Below are 22,054 nucleotides of genomic sequence, written 5' to 3'. Positions count from 1 at the left end.
TGCGTTCAGTTTTGGGCCCCTCACTGTACGAAAGACATGGAGCGAGTCCAGAGAAGGGCAACCAGGCTGATGAAGGGGCTGGAGAGCAACCTTGTGTGGAGCGAGTGAGGGAGCTGGGGGTGTTCAGCCTGGAGAGGAGGAGGCTGAGGGGAGACCTTATCACTGCCTACAACTACCTGAAAGGAGGTTGTAGAGAGGTGGGAGATGGTCTCTTCACCCAAGCTGCACCAGGGCAGGGTCAGATTGGACATTAGGAAAAAATTCTTCACCAAAAGGGCTATTGGGCACTGGAACAGGCTGCCCAGGGGGAGGGGGTTGAGTCCCCACCCCTGGTTGTTTAAGAGATGATCAGGGATATGGTTTAGCATAGGACAGGAATGGTTGGACTTGATGATCTTGAAGGTGTTTTCCAACCTCATGATTCTGTAACCAGTCAAACTCCCAACCATCTTCCAGTCCTCCTTTTCTCTTCCCCAGCTAGTGCACGTGGATCTGGCTTGTGGGGTTGGTGGCATTTGTTTCTATCACATTTTTGGTGAAGACTGTAAACCAGCTTAATTAATTCCCTTTATCCAACTCATACTTGAGCCACACAGAGAGTTATGGCAGAGGTTCAGTGAAATACTTTATAGTGGCACATCACAGCCAAGAAGAGTCCACAGAGCATTAGTGTGAAGCATGTAATGCAGTGAGGTTCATCAGTCTTCCCTTCTATGTGCAGTTGGAAGCAGGTGATGCATGCTTTGATTTTCACCCTGTTATAGTATGGCTTTCCACATGCAAACAGTCTATAGATGCAGCAATAGCTAATCTAGGTATACACCTGTGTGTAATAAATGTATCTAAGCAAGTAAAGGTACAGTGGAGGTTAGAGTCTGTAAAAGAACACATTTTTCATTAATGACCTCTTGTAGTGAAGGAAAAGATACAGTATCAGACACAAAGTGATGTTACTCATTTAAAAAAGGGCAAGAGAAACATTTTTTGTGGCAGTTGTGGTTTGATGATATTATTTTCTATTTGATGATAGTATTTACTATTTGATGATAGTATTTATTATTTGGCTTTGGTTACCTATATGGAAAGTGTTTTTTCTGCTTTATTATGCATTAGAAGCTACTACTTTTGTGGATAGTTTTGGGCTTTTTAACATTTCTGACTAGCCTACTCCATGCCAAAAAAGGTGATTATGGTAGCCAGTGTCTCTTCCTTGAGAAGTAGAAGCATATCATGCCTTAAACCATAGGACTTTGTACTTGAATCCATCTAAATTTCTGGGTTCTGCTACAGATTTTCTTCAGAGAAAATATTACTTATTCTGTTTTGGCTGAATGGTTTACACATACTCTGTTCCCAATGCTTTTTGATTTTCTGCATCTGTGTATGGCTTGGGCATGCCCTACTTCCATCTCCTTCCAATTTCTGCACCTCTGATTCTGCTCTAAGGTGTTACCTTTTTATGTCTAGGTAAGCTGTGGGACTCTCTTCCTCCCATGTCTGGTCCCATCTGTGTCTCCATGCTAGTATCACTAACTGTTCTTTTGCCTGAGGTCCTGCTTTGATGAGAGGTCCTTCCCTGCAGATGCAGAGCTTGTTTCTTCTCATCCCAGGAGAAGGGGTCATAAGGCAGCTAGTTTCTATTATCTTAGAGGGAAAGGAGATCGTACCTAATGCTGGTTTTGAGAGTGCTGAATTGCCTTAATTCAGCTACCTGCAATAAGTCTGGAATTTCACAGTAAGGACTATTTTTTCTCATTTTGACCTTCAGTAATCAGAATGCTGATGTTCATCCAGCTCCTCACTGACTTCCCAGTGGGCCAGAACCGTTCACTGATACGAGGTGTCTCTAGCTCAGCCTTTCCCGAGTGTGGGCTGTGACTGCAGCTCACCTCCAATGGATTCCTGTGGGTTTCCCTTATCAGGATGACTGATTCCTTGACAGGTGGATTACAAGTCACGTCCTAAACCACTGTGGACTCCTTCAGATCTGTTTTCACTTGACCTTGGGGTGAACCATAAAAGCTGAATGCTTGTTATTCCCTGGACTCAGTATGTGTTGTAATTAATCTTTCTGAGGATCTTTTTCTGATAAGGAGTGATGTGTTACTGTAACTGGCCCATTGTCATGAGATCTGTTTGTGCTTGCAGGACAATGCCCAGTGCCAGGGTTTGTCTACAGAGCTTACCAACCTCCCCCCTCACAGCACTGGGTTTTCAGAATTGAGTCAGAGCCTTCCCTTTTGGTTGGAACTCCCCTACGTTATCTGCATGATCTCTTCATTCAGATCATGGAAACTAATGTCTTGTTCTTCAGCTGGAGAGTTCATTTTTTTAAATCTTAGACTTCAGAGTCTCAGGGTTTCACAGGGAGCTGGAACATGGTGACTTTGGATGGTTGTTCTGGGTGGAGTCATGGTGCAGGATGTGGAGTAGCCTTCCTCAAGATGATGATACTGTCTGAGTATCTGTTTAGAATCATAGAATGACTTAGGTTGGAAGAGACCTTTAAGATCATCCAGTCCAACCACAGCCTAACCTAGACTAGTCCACCTCTAGACCATGTCCTCAAGCATAACATTTGCATGCCTTTTAAGTACCTCCAGGGATGGTGACCCGGACACTTCCCTGGGCAGCCTGTTCCAATGCCTGACAACCCTTTAAGTAAAGAAATTCTTCCTGATATCTAACCTGAATCTCCCCTAGGGCAATTTGAAACCATTTCCTGTCATCCTATTGCTTGTTACCTGAGAGGAGAGACTGAGCCACACCTCTCTACACCCTCCTTGCAGGTAGCTGTAGAGAGTGATAAGGTCTCTCTCAGACTCCTTCTCTTAAGACTAAAAAGCCCCAGTTCCCTCAGCTTTTCCTCACAGGACTGGTGTTCCAAACCCTTCACCAGCTTTGCTGTCCTTCTCTGGACATGCTCCAGCATCTCCATGTCCTTCCTGGACTGAGGGGCCCAAACCTGGACACAGCACTCGAGGTGTGGCCTCACCAGTGCTGAGCACAATGGAACAATCCCTTCCCTACTCCTGCTAGTTACACTGTTCCTGATACAGGCCAGGATGCTGTTGGCCTTGGCCACCTGGACACACTTTACCTTGCCTCCTTCTTTTTTCCTGTCTAAACCTTCGGGATTTTGCAGCTGGAGGGAATGGAAAGCATCCTGTCCCTCAAACCGAGTGTCTGTATGAATGGGGGTGCCTGGCTCGTTAATGCAGTTTTCAAACTGAATCCCACCTTTAATGCTGCTGTAGGAGCATGTAAGATACAGCCCTGTCAGTCCAAACACTGAAGATCCTCAAAACCCAGAGGAGAAACAAAAGCACCAATGTAAATGGCTTTTAAGGAACGTGCAGGTTTCCATTGGCAGGTGAAAGAATCCAGTCTTTCACTTCTTTAGCTGTTCTTTAGCTGTTCTGCTACCCAGCTCAATGGTAAATATGTGCTTTGCTATGGGCATCCTTTTTGGGTTTTTAATATCCACAGAGGCTTTTGAAGTGATGATGAGAGCCATGCTCTGCAGCATCCTGAGCACTTCCAGGGTTTTTGTGACCAGGCTGGGAAGCAGCTACTCATTCTTCAAGAGATGTCAGACTGTTCAAATTCCCAGTGAGCAAACCGATGTTAAAAGAGCCATCAGATGGCAAGGGAGGGCAGAAATAGCAGTGTAACAGGAGCCTTGGAGATAGTTATTAATTTTGTTTGACTGCTGAATGAGTCCCCATCACCCTTGTTATATCTACATCAGTAGAAAGCATCTACAGTCTCCTTAAAATTGGAACAGTGTCTTTTCCTACTTTCTGGCAGTGGTGTGGGCGTGCAATTTTAGATAAAGGAGTGACTTCAGTTTCAGTGTCTTGTAAACTTTTGATAATCCCACATGTCATCGTGTTACTGTACTCAAAGAAGATGCTTCCCCAGCTGCAGGAGGCACAGGCCAGGTAGGTAGCAGCGCTCTTCGCTCACTGTGCTGATTTTGCAGTTAGTTTTTGTTTCAGCTGCCACCTCTCCAGTGACTCAGCAGTTTGAGAGCTGGGTTTAGCCGAGCAGGCACTTCTTTTTGTAGCCTTTCGTTATGCAAGCAGAGCAGCAGCCCTCACTTTGCAGCTCCTTTCAGACAGGGATAATCTAACTTAGTCATGTGGTCCATAGCGAGCAGGCTCTGCCATCTCCTTGTCCCCAGTGGCTTAGGCAGCTGGGCTCCACAGCAGCACTGCTGTGCTCAGGCTGGTGAGAGATGTGGATGCAGCCACTCTGATGAGCTAAAGTTTTGGGGTTTTGGGGTTGTTTTTTTCCCCTTCCTCTTTTTTTTCTGTGCACAATTCCAAGGAACACAGCCCCCTCCTATGTGTTTATTTTCTGAGAGGCCTGGTGAAATGCTGTAAGCCTCAAGATGTACATACTTGATTTTTGCTTGGTCTGAATTATCATTTTAAAAAGCTTTAACTTAGGACAGCTGCTGTAGATGTTAACTTCGGATTTCCCAGCCTGTTGTGAATGATGATTGCACTGATGTGTTAGCTGCTTCACTGAGACTTCACAATCCAAGTTTAACAAAGCTCTGTTTCAGAGAGGGCTGACAGGCTCTGTATAAATGAGGGTTCAGGAATGTTGTGTATGTTTTGTATTTTGGGGGTGGAGTTTCTCTGCAGAGGGATGAGGAAATTGTGTTCTGTTTTGTTTCCAGCTTTGCTGCAGCTATGGCAATTCCTAAAACTTTGTCCATGGATTTGCCTTGCTCCTCAGCCTCACCAAGGCACTGGGGTGTTAGTGTGCCAGGAAGATCATTGGCTGGTGGGGGGGTATTGGAATGCACATGGAATCAGCAATAGCTGACACCTTTTGATATACTGTGTTGCCTTTATAATGAAACCTTTGAAGAACACTTCCATTGAGTTTGTCAGCCAGACACTGTGATACGACAGCCGTGGGGCTGCCAAACTCCTCTGTGAGGAAAAAAAAAAATCCCCTTTTTCTTCTCAAGAGTTGCAGTGTGGATTCTTTTTGCAGAATCTCTTCCTCACTCTCAAGATAAGAGGCTGCTCTTTAGCTGTGTTACCTTAGGAACCAGCCAGATAAACATCCAATAAAATCTTGTTTTCAGGAGTTTGTTTCTGAATATCACTACAGAAATCTCTAGCTTATTTTCAGTAAGGCCATTTCCCCCCCACACCCTCTTCACCCAACATTGACTATGCCAAACAATTGCATTTTTTTTTAGGGATCCTTATATCAGGCTTTTTCCCCCACCCCTCACCACAGGAACTGCATTGCATTCTTTTTAGCATTTAGCAGAAAGGATTTCTTCAACATACCTTCTTAAAGTTGAGATGTTGTATGATAAGCTATGCAGTGCTGTCTAATATATCATCATCTTGATAAACAAGGTGTGCCAAGCTTTGTAGCAAGGTAACTTTGCTATCACAAGAATTTTTAAAGGAAAGAAAATAAAAATCCAGCAGTTTTTTTGCTCACACACCACAGTATTGGAACTGATTTTTCCCACTGAGTAAACCCTTCTGTTTCAATGATAAAATTAAGTGGTTCCAGAGATAGCTTAGTACAGTAAATAAAAAAAAAACAAACCCAAGCCTAAAATTCTAGAATGACTTAACATTTAAAGTTATTAATATTCTTTTTTTTTCATCATCATCATCTTCTTAACACTGTGAAGCTGTAGCAATTGAAAAATGGCTCTGGATCCTGGAGCACCATCTCTTGCTTAGTAACCCAGAGTCAGGTGAATTCAGGAGCTGTGCTGCAGAACTTCTGCTATGGCTGAATTGTATTCAGGGAACTCATCAGAAGGTGAGGAACAGCCCAGCACTCCATGTACCTGCACTTCTGGAGCATGTTTCCACTAGAATTGTTGGGCTGGCTGAGAATTTGTAGAAAACCTGCCAGTTTTTATATGCTTTTATGTAATGTTATGTAGTAAAGGGCAGTCTGATCATACTAGTGGATAGCTTACTCTTCTTGTTGAGTCTTTGTAACTCAAGAAATAAACATGCCATGACATGGATCTGAACATTTCATTTCATCTCCTGTTTCTTGATTTGCACACCTTTTTTTTTGTTTTGCTTTGTTTTGTTTTTTTTCTTCTTTCCTCTCCCAGGCTGGGTGAGAAAGCACCTGGTATTTATTCCCAAGTATAGAATATGTCCCTTCCAACACAGTATATTCTACGATTCTCTGAGCTATGCACTAGAGAAGACCACTTGGTAGAACGTTCATGAGTCGTGATTCATTTGCATCAGAGACATTGTAATACTCTTTCAGCAACGTACTTGGAATATTATTTGTCTATTTTCCCTAGTTTTATGGTTTCAGAAATAAACCTGACACCAATCTTAATGTTGGAATTCATTTGAATTGAATAAATAGGAGCACAAGGAAAATGTTTTTTTTTTTCCTTCAAATATCAGGATTGTTTTAATTATCATAGTTTAGCCTATGCAAATAGGATATTTTTTTAAACTCTCTGTTGAAAATCCTCTACCCTAGGTTCACCTTCTGCATTACTGAGTTAAAAGGGAATTCTGCACATACACATCATGTGCAGCATCAGGGAGTAACAATCTATTTTCTAGGAAACTTTATAAACTTTATGGTAGAAATCTCTTGAGAAATCCTTTCTCCTCACTATTTAGAGCAAGCAACACAAATGTTTGTGTTTTATTTTTCTTCTCTGAATGAAGTAGTTTTTAACTTAAAGTTTTTGTTTTACCTGAGGAAGGTTTTTCAATGTTTAGATGAAGATAGGAGTAAGAGGACAAGTTCAAGAAAAGGTAAACCCCAAAATTACGTGGGTGCTGATCTTCAAATGTATGTTATTATTGGAAGATGTAAATAATTGTGTACTGGAAGATTCAGAAGTGTTGAAGTAGATTAGATGGCCTCTTCTCAAAGTCAAGCATGAAATATGTTTCTAGTCAGCACAACCCAGCTTCTCATTCAGTATACTGCATATGATTCCTTCCTTTATTTGGTAAATCTGATAGGTTTAAAGACAGAGCATGTTTTAATAAACCCTTCTGGTTATGATTCCAGCACATTTAAGTTTAATTTTTTTTAGTGGAATTAGCTGCAGAATGCTGTTCTCCTACACTGTGAATTCCAGTTTTCATCCAAATGCTGCTGACAAGGATCCAAAGGAAAAAGTATTGCCTTGTTAAATAAGGAATGTGCCATTCACCATTTTACAATGTTCTAAATTTAAGAATTAATAATCAAAATAAATGTCAGCTTAACTATGCAATTACTGGAATGACTGTGAGGTACATTGGCTAGAAAAATCCTTTGTAAAACTTGAATGTGGTTGCAAACCATGTTAGGCAAACCCGTGACAGTGATCCCATTTCCTCTAGAAATTAAATATCCCAGTGCAAAGAAGATTAAAATCAGGTATATAAGTTAGATTTCCTGCTTTCTTTTATTCATTTACCATCCTAACTGGGGTGATTGTTGATCCCTTTCTTGCATGTGGTCAATCCACCTTGATTAGGTGTGCATTTATACCCCCACAACAACCTTCCTCATGGGCTTCCTAGCTATTGGTGGGACTTTGCAGCTTTATGCTATCTAACAGCTTAATCATGGGATCAGATGAAGTTATAAATGCTGCATTGTGGAGTCTGTGCTGCCGAGTGAGGATTCCTGTGTGAAAGCTCTGCGTGAGTTATTTTAATTCTGTTTCTCCTTAGAAACTTCTTTAAGTCCAGTTCTGTGTTCCAAAGATACACTGACATTAAATGTTTGGACTGTGTATTGTTTTGTCCATGCAGTGGAAGCAAGCCTTCCAGTGCTGGAACCCTTCAGTTCCTTAATGTGTAAAATTGGGAACATCCTTTATGCTGAGGAGGACTTGGTGTGTTTTTCAGTGACTAATGAAAGTTTTAATTTTGGCTGCTGTTTCTTCTCCTCTTGTGGCCACTATATATGTTCAGCCATTAATTTAATACATATTTGTACAGTGTGTTTGTGAGGGCAGCCACTGAGGCAGGATCTGCACAGTTAGAATCACAGAATCACAGGGGTTGGAAGGGACCTCAAGAGATCATCGGGTTCAACCCCCCTGCCAAAGCAGCTCCCTAGGACAGGCCGCACAGGGAGGCCTCCAGATGGGTCTTGAATATTGCCACAGATGGAGACTCCACCACCTCCCCGGGCAGCCTGTCCAAGGGCTCTGTCACCCTCACTGTGTAAAAGTTCCGCATGTTGGTGTGGAACTTCCTATGCTCTAACCTGCAGCCATTGCCCCTTGTCCTGTCTCTGCAGACCACTGAAAGGAGGCTGGCCGTTTCCCCTGCATCCCACACTTCATATATTTATAAACATTAATGAGGTCCCCCCTTAGTCTTATTTTCTCAAGGCTGAACAGTCCCAGCTCACTCAGCCTTTCCTCACAGAGGAGATGCTCCAGGCCCTTACTCATCTTTGTAGCACTCCTCTGGACTCTTTCCAGGACATCCTTGTCTATTTTATACCAGGGAGTCCAGAACTGGACACAATACTCTAGGTAGGGCCTGACCAGGGCAGAGTACAGGGGAGGATCACCTCCTTCGACCTGCTGCCACACTCCTCTTGATGCACCCCAGGAGCCCAAAAGGCGAATGAGAGATCTCAATCCAGAGCCCACATCGTGATCCCAGTGTTGTAATAACTGCAGCCTCCTTTGAAATCTTCCCTGTTGTACATGCCTTAGTACAGTGCTGAGGAGGTTTTTAAATAGATTCATCAAAACTTGTAAAGGCAATGTGGCAGCTCAAATAATAGCCTGCTATATGCAGTTTCATTGTATCTTGTCTTTATTAGAGAAGGAGAAGTGGAATTTTGTCCTTTTATTGGCTGTGTCATACAGCTCAGGTAATTTCTCTTAGCTTAGGGCATGGAGGAGAAACACTTTTTTGTACTGGGCACTGGTGAGGCTGCACCTCGAGTGCTGGGTCCAGTTCTGGGCTCTTCACCAAAAGAAGGACATTGAGGTCCTGGAGCAAGTCCAGAGAAGGGCAGCCAGGCTGGGGAAGGGGCTGGAGGGGAAATCGTATGAGGAACAGCTGAGGGAGCTGGGGGGGTTCAGCCTGGAGTAGGGGAGACCTTCTCACCACCTACAACTACCTGACAGGAGGGTGCAGAGAGGTGGGTGGTGGTCTCTTCAGCCAGGGGACGGGTGATAGAACAAGGGGAATGGCCTCAAGCTGCACCAGGGCAGGGGCAGATTAGATGTTAGAAAAAATTTTTTTACTTGAAAGAGTTGTGGGGCTGTGGAACAGGCTGCCCAGGCTTGAGTCATCTTCCCTGGATGTGTTTAAAGAAAGGGTAGATGAGGTGCTCAGGGATATGGTTTAGCATAGGACAGGAATGTCTGGAGTTGATGATCTTAAAGGTCTTTTCCAATCTTGTTATTCTGTGATATTCTGTGTTATACTCTGTGAGGAAATGCAGAATCATATGATGGCAACGTCTGCAAAACCAGCTCGACCTTATTAATGGGTTTGATTTTGAGGATCTAGCTGTTTATCTAGTTGCAAAGATTCAAACATTCTGGTATGAAAAGAAATTTGAATAATTTTATTAATTCTGCTTTGAATGTATTTCCTCTTAGTCCTGGTCAAAGCCACCCATCGATGGCCTCATGGATGAACACTAACAACTCGGCTATAGCGCCCGCTTTCTTCTTCCCCAACCCTGCTGCAGGGAGTGACAGTGCAGTGGAAAGGTATGATGGACCTTCAGCTTCTGTCAGTTACATATTTGCCTTCCTTTTTTCTGTGTATTTTAAAAACCAGCTAATTCATATCTTCTGCAGTCTGTGAAAGATAATCTCAAATCAAGAAATGCAACGTTAGCGATTTTGACGGAATAAAATAACTGTCTACTTTGTCCTATTTTTCCCTTGAACACCTTCCAAGAACACTGTCTTGAGCACCTAGATTGAGTCAGTGGCTTGGTGGTTAATGCAAGCAGGCTTTGATTTGGGTGGTCAATTCTTAGCATCTCTCTATTGCAGTGATTCTCTTACAGTGGCTTTTAAAATACAGATTGTTTTCTATAGCCACCCATGTGAAATTTAAGTTTCCCAACCCAGCCATCTTACCTCTGAAAGACTTTCCCACCTGTCTCTGTGGTTTTATGCTTTTCTTTCACTCTGGCCTTCATTCCTTCCATCCTATTTCTGCTCCCTTCCAAGATGTTGTCCATCTTTTGAAGTCTTTTCACTTTTTGCTTTAGAGGTCTTCACCTTGTTTGCTTTTTCCTTCAAGTTGTGTAATATATTTGCTGTTGTAATTGAAGCAGGTGGGTGTGCTCATAATTTCTTTCCTACACTTGGTAACAAAATTCCACTTCTCTGGTCACGTTTTGCACCAGAACTGCGTTGTCTATTTGACTGCAAGTACTTTGGGGCAGGGCAGGGAGAATCTTTTCCAATGTTTTATGTATAGTTATTGTTGCCTTGGCCCAACAAAAAAATGATTTAATGGTGTGGGTGCTGTGTCTAAACAAAGCATCATTGGGCAGCAGCAAACTGTCAGTTCTCAACGGCGTGATTAAATAAGACGTGCCAAAAATACTTATGTATTCCAAGATCTCTGCTGATGGTACTCAAAGAATTGAAATACTTTGGACAAATTCAGATTGCTGGCTTATTGCTGAGTATCCTGACAGTACCTCTAAAAGGCTCCCTTAAATGCTAGAAGAAATCTTTCTTTGTTTAGGACAAACCAGCATCTTCAGTACTCTCATAATTTTGTATTGTAAATAAATTAAAAAGAGAGTTTGGTACTGAGATACTGAAAAACTGGCCTGCAAGATTCATGGGGAAATGTTTCATAAGATATTGTGTCCAGTTGTGGGCTCCCTGGCATAAAAAAGACAGGGGTGTCCTGGGAAGAGTCCAGAGGAGGGCTACAAAGAAGAGTAAGGGCCTGGAGCATCTCCGCTAAGAGGAAAGGCTGAGTGAGCTGGGGCTGTTCAGCCTAGAGAAAAGAAGACTAAGGGGGGACCTTATTAATGTTTATAAATATCTGAAGTATGGGATGCAGGGGGAAATGGCCAGCCTCTTTTCAGTGCTCTGTGGAGACAGAACAAGGGGCAATGGCTGCAGGTTAGAGCATAGGAAGTTCCACACCAAAATGCAGAACAACTTTTACACAGTGAGGGTGAGGGAGCCCTGGGACAGAGTCTCCTTCTCTGGAGAGATTCCAGCCCTGTCTGGATACCTATCTGTGCAGTATGAGCTGGGGAGCTGCTTTGGCAGGGGGCTTGGACCTGATGATCTCTCGTGGTCCCTTCCAACCCCTACTGTTCTATGATTCTATGGTTCTGTGATATAACAATGATTAGTGTATAAATAAAGCATCTCGTGCTTTGCCTACGATTGATTTCATTGCTGATTAGCACTTGGCAAAAATTTTAACTGGAGATGAAAGTAGAGTTTAGCTGTCATAAAAATAAGTGGGTTTGAATTATAAGCCTGTAATGATGCATGTGAGATTGCCTTTAAAGTTTTAGTCATCTCCTAACAGGAATGTGGAGGGAATGGTTGAGAGAGTGTCTTCACAAGAGTAAAAGATGACTGTAATTCATAATTTCTATTTTTCAGTGTTGCCCCCCGAAAAGCAAGAGCAGTTTATCCATGTGAAGCAGAACACAGCTCTGAACTATCATTTGAGACAGGAGAGATTTTTGAAGATGGTAAGTACAGCTCAAGTAAACATAAAGCAAGGAAAACCAAATTGACAAAACTGCTAAAATGGCTTCGGATAAAAATACAAGCTTCTCTGCTGCTTTGCCAGTGTTGCTTATGGCACACAGTTGGTGACGTAGAAGCTTCTTAGTGTATACTTAGTGCTCTGAGGCAATGCCTTTGATTTCTGGTGGGTACACTCATTTGATTGGTTTAATTTTTCAACAGCACTTAAATGTGTTGCAGAATAACGAGGTTATTCAGCAATAGGTGAAAAACACGTTGGCCTATGAAACTGTATTTTTTAAAAACGTGAGCTATTGCTGTAAAATGACATATATGGACTTTCACTTAAAGAAAAAAAAAAATCTGATTAAGGATTTTCAAGCAAGCAGAGCTCCAGGTAAATAGGGGATCACTGTGGGAAGGAAAGGGAGTGTTTGCTTTTCGGATCAAGGTGTGCCTTAGTGGTGTGTATGTGTTGTTAGTTGTATGTGTATGTCATCAATATTCACTGAGGTGCAGAACAGAGGCCTGTGTTTGAAGATTTCTCTGGACCCCAATATAGTGTTGTCTGTCAACATCCAGAAAGGGATTCCTGTGCTCAAGCCTGTGTTGCTCTCAGTGAACCTCCATGGTTCTACTCCTACTCTACTCAACAGCTGCGCAGGGGCTTAGTCTTTAAGCTCTATGGCAGTGACTACTGCAATGTGAACTGTGAAGATGCAGGAGATGACATTAGGGCATAGTTCCTGCCTATCACAAGGAAATTCCTATTATAAGAAAGAGATGGTATGGAATGGCTCAACAGAGCCTGCACAAAGTCAGCAACTCTTGTTACTCAAATGCAGTTTAATAGTTCTAGGCAGAAATTGATTCGGCACAGTAAGGCTGTTGGTTGTTGCAAAACCTTGATAAAAATTTACATTCATAATAAAACCCAGAAAACTCTTAAATTTGTCCAAATGTTCATCCAAGTTTTATGCAAAGAGATCTGAGATTTAGATCCCTAAGAACCTGGTGAGTTCTGAGACCAGTATTGCAGTTTTTCGGTGTGTCTAGAGGCAGAGGGGCAGTAAGGGGGATACTGGTCTCTAAAGGATGTGGAAACGCTGCAGTGACGCCTGTTCTCCTCCCTTGTCAGCTTTTAACATGCTGCCAGGTCTGAAATCTGATAGACACTTTCCAGAGGGAGAGTGGTATTTAATCCTGCATGACCAAACACACCATGGGGATGTGCTGCCCAGCCATCCAAACACCGCATGTGAGAGTCTTTGGTTGGATGTCCAGTAAAGGAGGAATCTTCCAAATTCCCAATTTACATCCAGCAGGAAAATGAGAACAGTACACAGTCTAAACCAGCTGGAAAACATCAACCTGCAGGCACTGAAAAGCGAACTAAGCATGTCTTGTATTTCCCCAAATGCACCCTGTTAACTCTGTTAATACTGGATCAAAAGTGTGGGGGGGAAAGTTTTTCTCATAAATGAAAATCTTTTCAGTCTGTGCTCCCCAGCTCCTGTAGAACTTCCTAATTCGTTTAATGAACTGAAACAAATGGGAAGCTCAGCAGAATCTTCCCCCTGCCTCCCTTTGTGATACTTAGGTTAAAGCAGACAGAGCTTAGGACAGTCCTGTCCTCTGCCTCCTCCCAAACCCATAAATAGTAAGCGTGGTCCAGGCTTAGTTCTCATTTTGTGCAGCATAAGGTGCTCTGGGGTCCCCACTAAGTTCTTCCCTAGTAGCACCTGCTTTACAAACTCATACTTGGCGTTTCCCATTCAAGCTGCCTTGCAGGCAAATCACGTCTGAATCAAGTTAGGTGGGGAACCTTTTAAAGATAAATTAGCTAAATGATTGCTCTTTTTAAAATCTCCAACACCAGTTATTTTAATTTAAGTTTTTTAAAACATGACTGATGGGGATCTTCAGCAGACGTGAAACTGTGTACAGGAAAAAAAAGATCTGGTGCATGGGGAAAAGGTCTGATGCTTAGAAGGAGAGGCATTTCTCATGCAGAACAGCAAGGGTTGCTCTCCTGGTGTTTTTTTTCATGGGATAAGAAAGTCTTTCAAGAAGCAGCTGCTTCTGAGTTGTGCATTTGTATGAGAGCAATGTTAAGGTATTCTTTTTTGTGGTCAAAGACATCTCCAGAAGTCAACAGCAAAGCTACTATGGTTTTGGTGCATTACAGCCTCACTTGAGTTTTTCAGCTTAGAGTTGCATTGTCCAAGAACAAGTATGGAATTTGACTCCTTGGCAGCTGTGGAGAAATGTTTCAACTGTAAAAGTCTTTTTCCATATCATCATACAAATAAGGTTGGAAGCTTGGGAGAAGGTTACGTGTGTTGCAGTTTGAAAACCAAATTGTAGATTTCCAGTGGGAAAGATCACATTTCCTTAAACACATTGGTTTTGATTAATTCCACCGTATCCTGGCTGTTTTATAAGCATTGCCCTTGTCCTTCAGGGCTGTCAGCCTAAGGTAGGCTGTGGATTGGCAGAAAAAGGAAGAGAGCATGCGGGTAATTAAGCAGTGACTGTAATAACTTAATGGTCATTCTGTAATGGCTCCCAGTGGGTTATGTCATGGAGGGCTCTGCCAGTATAGGAAGGTATTGCCATTAAAAGCACAGCCCAGTCTCTGCATTTGAAACCCCTGAAATGCCTTCACACAGGCTGTTTCTTTTTGGGCTGGGCACCCTCGTGTCTGTGCTGGGATTGGATTCCAGTGAATCAATTCAGGTTCTTTAGTTACTCAATTTAAATTCCCATATGCCCTAATAAAGCCCCCAAATGAAGAATTAAAGTAATAATACATCAATTCTGCAGCTCCACCAATAACCTTAACTATCAAAGTGACAATGCATCAATCAAGTTGACATACAGCTAGTATCAACCATTAAAGTAACTGTTAAATTAATGTCTGCTAAAAAGTGCTGCTTCCATTAGTGAAGGTTTTATCCGTCTCTCCTTTCTCCACCCTGCCTGTCTCACTTTTCTAATCCTCTCTCTTTCACCTCTCAGTGTTTGTTGAGGATTTTTCCATTCTCCCCCCTCATCTTCCCTGCTTTGTTTCCTTCTCTTTTTCATTTCCCTTTCCTGTTCTTCTGGTTTGTCTCTCTTGGTCCATGGATGTTGATAGCAAGCAGATCTTTCTTCCCTTTTATTATCCTGGATTAATCTTTCTGGCTGCTCTAGACTGTGACAGGATAATGGCATTCAGGGAAGTACAGGCTTGCACCTGTCATAGCTGCCAAATGTAATGTTGATGCAAGAAGGTAAGAGTTCAGCCTTTACTCCCCTTTCCATTTCCTTTTTCTAAACGGGGGAAAATACCTGTTTGTGTCTCAAGCTGATGGGGTTACACTTACTAATATTTAAAATTAAGCTTTACATCACCTGATAACAATCTGTGTAGCATCTGAGCATTTGCATATTCAGGTGGTTTCAATATTGCTCATAAGTTGACCTACCCTGAATCCTGCAGCCTTTTCCATTAAAGTGTCATAGAATGTAAACACTAAGGTGCCATCTGGTAAATTAAAAAGAAAAGGCAATTTTTTCTACATAATTGACTTACCTAAGAAAATTAATAATATAATCTGAACAGTATCCACTGGATTTTATTTTTTTTTAAATATTCAATTCCATTTACCTTAGGCTGTGCCAACATTTTTATTTCCCAGTTGCTACAGGCTGTGTTACTGGCAACACCTAACAATATATTTCAAGTGGTTAGAGGCACCACTTGAAGAGTTTGCACCTGGATAAGGGCACGTACTGGAAGAAGCAGGGAATGATCTGAGATTGTGAGGCACATATGCTGTCTGCATCTTTTTGTTGTTGTTATTGAAGCAGATATTCCCAATAATCATGGAAAGAATAATCAGATTGCCTGGCATGGAAGCCTTGCCAGCCTTGGAGCAAAGTGTTATTCAATTTCTGGTTCTCGAAAGAGACTGCTCAGAAGTTGGTAAATGGGAATCTCACCAGGGAGAAGTGGTTTAGATAGGGTAAAAGGTGTTTGCACAACAAAATTCCTTGGCAGTATTGCTAGCAGGAAAGCTTCCTGCAGACGTATCAAGATAGCTCTCATACACATTTTAAATTCAGGGTTCAGGAGAGAGGAAATATGGGGGAAACTACGGAAGATTTCAGTATAGGTGTTTTCCTCGGGAAAGCTGTGGCACGATCGTCCCTACCAAGCATAGTAGGAACACAAAAGCCATGTTCACATAGCTCTTGGCATCCTTCTCTGTCTTTCCTAGTGGAGCAAAGCACCAGCTTTAGTTGATGTCCCTGACTTTGACTCCAAGGTCCTCTCTTCCCTCTTATTTGTGCTGTGGATTCTGGACTGGCTGTCTTCATGCTACTGAAAAATGAAGAATTTGCATCAAGGAGAAGCAGCACTCCTGAAATGCTGTGTTGTGCTGTGTGTGCAAATACATCTTTGGTTGAGGCTAAAATGAGGACAAAGCAAATTCTTTCACCTGTGGATGTCAGAGCACTTGCAAACATACGTGTATTTTAATCCTCTCCGTTTTATGCCTGGGGAAACCGAGTGTACAGGCTGTGGTCAGATGTTCTCCTTTTCAGATACCCCCATGCCATTTGGAGGTAGTTACCTCACACTGCTGAGGGAAGGTTCAATCATTTCACCAAAAACAGTACAGGGTGAGCACTACCATGTTCCTACTGGCTTTACTAGAGGCTTTAAAGAGTCACCAAACATAGTTTGTTCTTCAACAGGGTGACTTTGCTCCTGCCAACAGTGTTGTGGAAGCAGAGCTCTCTGGAAGATAAATGTTGATGTGGAAGATGTTTAAACTGGTGCGTTTTATCTTGTAGTTGGTGTGTGTGGGACTGTCAGAGGTGTTCAGCTGTTGGGTGGGACTGGAATCAAGCCAGGAGAGAGACCCTAAGTCTCAGTGTCTACCCACAGGTCACCAAGTTGTAACGTGGGGAACTTGGCAGCAATGCAGCCGGCCAACAACTCCCATCTAGAGTGAGTCAAGTGGTTCTTTGAGCACTCCCTCTATTCCTGACATCAATTAGGTCTCCACCAGCTCTAATGGGAGCTTAGACACTTCTGTATAGGGAAGTCTGGGTCTGCTGGCTGGATGCCACCTCGCTAACGTGTCATGGTCTCTCAGTGTGTCTGCTTCCGTTCACAAGCCTGAGCCCTTACAGGCAGACTGTTTGATTGCAGTCACACAGCAAGCCTTTAGCAAATCAGGAAGGAAGACCCTTTGACTCCTAGCCCTGTGTCCTGTCCACGGGATAATTCTGCTTCTCACACCATACTCAAGGGAAATGTCAAGTTTTTACATTCAAATTCCATGCTCACCTGAAGCACGCTAAATGTTTGTGTGTTTCTGTGGTCAACTGGACCCATGGGGGTTGCTCCAAAAACCCACAGGGATCTCTAAACACAGAGAGCTTGCAAGCAACATTTTGTTGTTGCTTTAATTTAATTTCTAGCAGAAAAGTTACCCAGCACAATTGAGTTCTGTGGAAGTGCATTCTGGTGGTGCAGTCTAAAAGCATGAGACTTCTGTTGCCCACAAAATGAAATCCTCATTTTATGTAGCTCGTTGGGGTAACTATGGTAAAATAGTCCCATCAGAAAGGGGGGGGCCTTTTGTGCAAAGCACCATGCAGGTTGGATTGCTTCCCCTGCTTCTGTTTCCTCCTGAAACAGTTAGTTTCCATGAATGTGTGGACATCAGTGTGACCACTGTCTGGTTCAGTCCTGCTGGTGCTTGTGGCATATAGGCAGTGGGCTAATACCACGGTGGAAATGTTTCATTTGTAGTCAAGACCCTCAAAACATTTTTGCTGCCGAAGCAGAACAAGGTCTGCTGATAGCCCTGGGCCTCCAGGCTCCCACCTTTGCTGCTACTGCCACTGCCCTAAGAGGTGATTGCTTTTGGTGGTGGCTCTTTGATTAGTCTTACTGTACAGGCTTGCTGTCTGCTAGTTAAACCTCGCTGAGAATGTTCCACTTTTAGTTCTCTGCTCCGTATCTTTTACACTATGAGTATTTTCCCCTCCCATCCCTAGCCAAGACTTAGTCCTGCGGGGTGCTTGGTCCCATAGTGAGTTGCAGTTTTAAGACCAAATGTGTGGTTTCTGCAGCAAGGTATTTTTAAATGAGGCAGGCCTGAGAAAGTGCTAAGAACTGTAACCGTTGGCGGAGAAGAAATGACAGAAAGGGGACACTTTGGAACAGCCACTCTTGAGCAGGGTAGTTTTTCAGAAATAGCCTGTGTCCTGGGTTTGAGAGGAGCTGTGCACGATAGCAAAATGGCTTTTCTCTGGTAATTTTCTTTTTTTTATTATTTTAAATGAATGCTCTTCTACACTAAACTTTGGAAATGGATTAGCAAAGAAAACGGGATCATTGGAGCTTAAAGCAGCTTTACGTTTGGACAGCTTCCCCATTCATGTCACCCTCCTACAGCAGTCAGGGATGTACGTGGGTATCTTAACCCTTCCTGTGTAAGGAAGGAGTCTTACCTGATGTGACAGTTGCCACCACTGCTGAATATTAAGGATTATTTGAGGGCTAATCTCAGTGCTAATTCTTTGTTCAGTCTTCATAAAGCCTACAAGAAACTTCTGCTAACAAAACCCAAGGCCCTGGGCTGTGTACTGTACATGTGGGATGTTCAGTTCCCAAGTACTGAGCTCAGTTGTGCCACCCTTGTCTGGTCTGACGCCTTGCTCCAAGAGGGACATTGAGGTCCTGGAGCGAGTCCAGAGAAGGGCAGCCAGGCTGGGGAAGGGGCTGGAGGGCAAATCCTATGAGGAGCAGCTGAGGGAGCTGGGGGTGTTCAGCCTGGAGAAGAGGAGGCTGAGGGGAGATCTTCTCACCACCTACAACTACCTGAAAGGATGTTGTAGAGAGGTGGGTGATGGTCTCTTCAACCAGGTGACAGGACAAGGGGAAATGGCACAAAGCTGCACCAGGGCAGGGTCAAAGTAGATGTTAGGAAAAAGTTCTTCCCTGAAAGAGTTGTGGGGATGTGGAACAGGCTGCCCAGGGAGAGGGTTGAGTCACCATTCCTGGATGTGTTTAAAAACGGGTAGATGAGGTACTTAGGGATAGATATGATTTTGCATAGGACAGGGACGGTTGGGCTTGATGATCTTTAAGGTCTTTTCCAACCTTGTGATTTTGTCTTCTGGAGTGAAAATGGGTTTTCTCACACAAATCCAATTGCTGGGCTGTTGCGTGTGATATCTGAAGGTGCTGCAGAGTGCAGAGTTCACTGTTATGTTACCAAACATAAAAAGAAGAAGAAAATCTCTTTGGAAATTTGCTGCTGTTGAGCCAAGAGATTCAGCACAGTTTGAGCATTTGTTCCCTGGGATGAATTTTTGGTTAATTTAAATGTGATCCTCTCAGGTGAGGGCTGTCCCCAATTTGAAGAGTTCTCACACTCACTTGCCAGCGATAATCTGTCCTCCCCCTAATGTAAATCAAGGTTGAGCTCCAGAGCACAAGTGGAGATTTCCTCCTTCCTGGTTCCCTAGCTGTTTTTCTTCTTAATCTGTCAGTTTTTGGGAGTTTGTTTCCTGTAATACAGATGCTGTCAGTAGGCACGGGGAGACTTTGGGGAGAGGTTTGGCTGCCCGCTTGGGCTGCTGGCATCTTTGCTGGAAAGGGTAGAACTGCAGCCAGCCCCTGCGGTGGAGCTTCTGGAGGGAGGTTGGTGGTGGTGTCAGCCATGCAGTTTCACATGCATCCCTACTCTGTAATTGTGGAATTAGAAATGACAAAGGGAGAGGAGGGCCTGCTAATTACTAATAGCAATGTAAGTTACTGTGTGTGCAGAGATCCTACAAGGTAATTTTCTATGTGTGGTGGGGTTCTTTTTTTTTTTTTTTCCCCTTTGAAATATTCTATCAAGCAAATTAATTATAAATATAAACCCAGCCTTTTTGATCCGAATCTAAACTCTCTGCATCACTGGAAAGCAGATTTGTTTTCTGGATTCCTGGGAAAGGTACAGCTGCTGTTTAAGCCGTGGTTTCTGAGCACAGCCTCTAGCTTCACTGTCTGGCAATAATAGGACACAAGGAGAGGAGAAAAAAAAAAAACAACCCAAACTAGGGGAAAGTATGTTCAAGTGCTCAAATTTAGAGCCTTTACAATGCTTTGGAAAGTGCGACTTAACATGTTGCGCTCGCTTAACTGTTACTTCCCGGATTTGTAGAAGGCTACAAATATCACATTCCCCAACGTGTTAATGTGTTTTAAATAAAGCACTGACATGGCTGGCAGCATGCTGCAGCGTTTGTCTGATCTCTTCCCTAAATAATGTCTGTCTCAGAAGCACTGTGAGGATAAATTAATACGGCAGAGAATATCCTAGGTTGCTAAAAGTGTGGGATTTTGCCGTCACTTAGGTAAGTATTTACCTGTCTCGTATTCTTACGGGAAATCGAATCGGGGAATTTGAGGACAATTTTAGTCTGTTTTCTAAAGAAATGAGGCTTATGCTTCCTTTTTTTTAGTCAAAATAGATATAGGGAGCCAGATTTCATCAATTCTCTTGCTTGAAGGATAACTTGTGGGGCTTTTAGAGTCTGAGCACCGAGGAAGTGTTTCTCATTTTAGATTCATGGATACTCTTGTATAAACTTTGGGATCAGCAGCAGTAAGCATGTAGGATGGCAATAAGGAACAAGGCATATTGTTCAAGCCCTTCCTTCATGTTTGGTGAATAGCATTATGATTTGAATTTCAGAGAGCACATTTAACCAGATAAATGATTCAGAATCCATTGGTGTCTTCCAACAGCAGCTCTACTCTGCGAAGAGATGATGCTCGGAGCGAGATCTGTCTCGTTTCCGTTCCCCGTGTAATCCTTTACATGCTTTTTGTGCTGAGTAAGGTCCTCTGCCATCTTTCTGTGGCTCTGAGCTTCTGGATTCATCACCTCTGCTCAAAACAGGGTTTTGGTTTTCCTTTGCCCCCAGCTACTGAAACACTTTCCCAATGCCTGATACCAATTCTGACTTCCTCCCAAAGGCATCCAGATTTTCTACTTTATAACTCCCTCCTAAGTTCCATGAACTGTTTCCTTAACAAAGTCTCCTGCACCTAAAAGCTATTTCACCACGTATGCTTTGCAGGAGATACAGTTTAAGCACCTATATTCTGCAAGTATTTCAGTGAAGTTAATCATCCTCTTCATAGCCAGGTTCTTAAATGGGTCATTGCAGAAGACTGGAAGTTTTTATGGATGCTTTGCCTGATGTTACGGAGCTGAAGCTAAAAGTGCTAACTCGAGCATAAAAAGATGCTGTAATTTTATTTCCTTTTCTTTTGCAGTGCAATTTTCCAGAGAACCAGGATGGCTAGAAGGCACACTAAATGGCAAAAGAGGACTTATTCCACAAAACTATGTTGAGTTTTTATAGCTCCGTGCATTGAACGCCAAGAAGGTGTACATGGTATCCATGGATTCTTGTTAATAGTCACTTCTCTCTACTTTCATGACTGCTTTTAATCAACGAAGAACCTCACTGGGGGTTGAAGATCCTGATCTGTGTTAAAGACATTCTGTGTTGCCAAATTAGAATTGCAAAAAAAAAAATAGATTCTTAAAGAAGGGTTGGAATGGGGAGGGGATGGACCAGAAATGGGGGTGGAGCATAGGTTAATTTTTTTAATGGGGTGGGCTTTTTGAGATGTAAAGAACGATAGTGCTATGTCTGTTTGCAAGATAAGCAGCATTTTAAGTCAAATATTTGGTTGATCTGTGTCTCTTATCAGTTGAAGATGATTTTTATGAACTTAGTGTCCTGGAGATTATGCACAGGTAACCAGCATTTTTCACAGAATATTATTTGGGTTTGGAAAATACTGTTGGATAAAAAAAATGTATCATACTGATAATTAAATTATATTTTAAAGAGTAGACACTACAGAACAGGCACTAGTAAGTAAAGTAACAGGTATCAAGACATGACATTGTTCAAATGTCTTCAGAGAACACATTTGTTTATGTTGTGTGTACGATTTCAGTTATTTTATAAAGATAAGACACATGAACTTCAGGTTCTTCCCATACACCATGATTCCTTCGGTACTCGACATACCGCTTGTAAATACAATAAAACATTGTTTGCTGTTTGACCTCAGTCATCCCAATGTTGGAGAATATTTTGCTCTGGTTCTGCGAGCTGTGATGTGAAATAATTATTGGCAGCTGTAGGCAGTCAGCCTCAAGCAGGCTCCAAAATGCAGGGGGAACTCACCCCATGTAAAATAGGCAGGTCTGGAAGCTCGACCGAAAAGGGAAAGAGAATCTCTGACTGTGATCCCCATGCATCTTGGAGGCATCTTGC

The 22,054-nt window shown here is 42.8% G+C and overlaps 1 protein-coding gene across 1 annotated transcript in view; it reads left to right on the top strand.

Annotated features, from left to right (window-relative positions):
- ARHGAP10 (Rho GTPase activating protein 10) overlaps positions 1–21,292 on the top strand; it is a gene marked incomplete at its 5' end in the record, with an annotated part of 157,446 nt that extends 136,154 nt beyond the window's left edge. The window contains 3 exons of the mRNA XM_084266799.1: positions 9,608–9,721; positions 11,606–11,697; positions 21,036–21,292. Of these exons, the coding sequence (XP_084122925.1) occupies positions 9,608–9,721; positions 11,606–11,697; positions 21,036–21,124 (295 nt within the window). The 3' untranslated portion in view covers positions 21,125–21,292. The remainder of the gene's footprint in view (positions 1–9,607; positions 9,722–11,605; positions 11,698–21,035) is intronic.
- Between the last annotated feature and the right edge of the window lie 762 nt (positions 21,293–22,054).

The sequence above is a fragment of the Gallinula chloropus genome, assembly GCF_964237585.1.
Source record: "Gallinula chloropus genome assembly, chromosome: 7".
Taxonomy (NCBI): Eukaryota; Metazoa; Chordata; class Aves; order Gruiformes; family Rallidae; genus Gallinula; species Gallinula chloropus.
The sequence above is the reverse complement of the archived record's forward strand: the minus strand, read 5'-3'. Positions and strand labels throughout refer to the sequence as shown.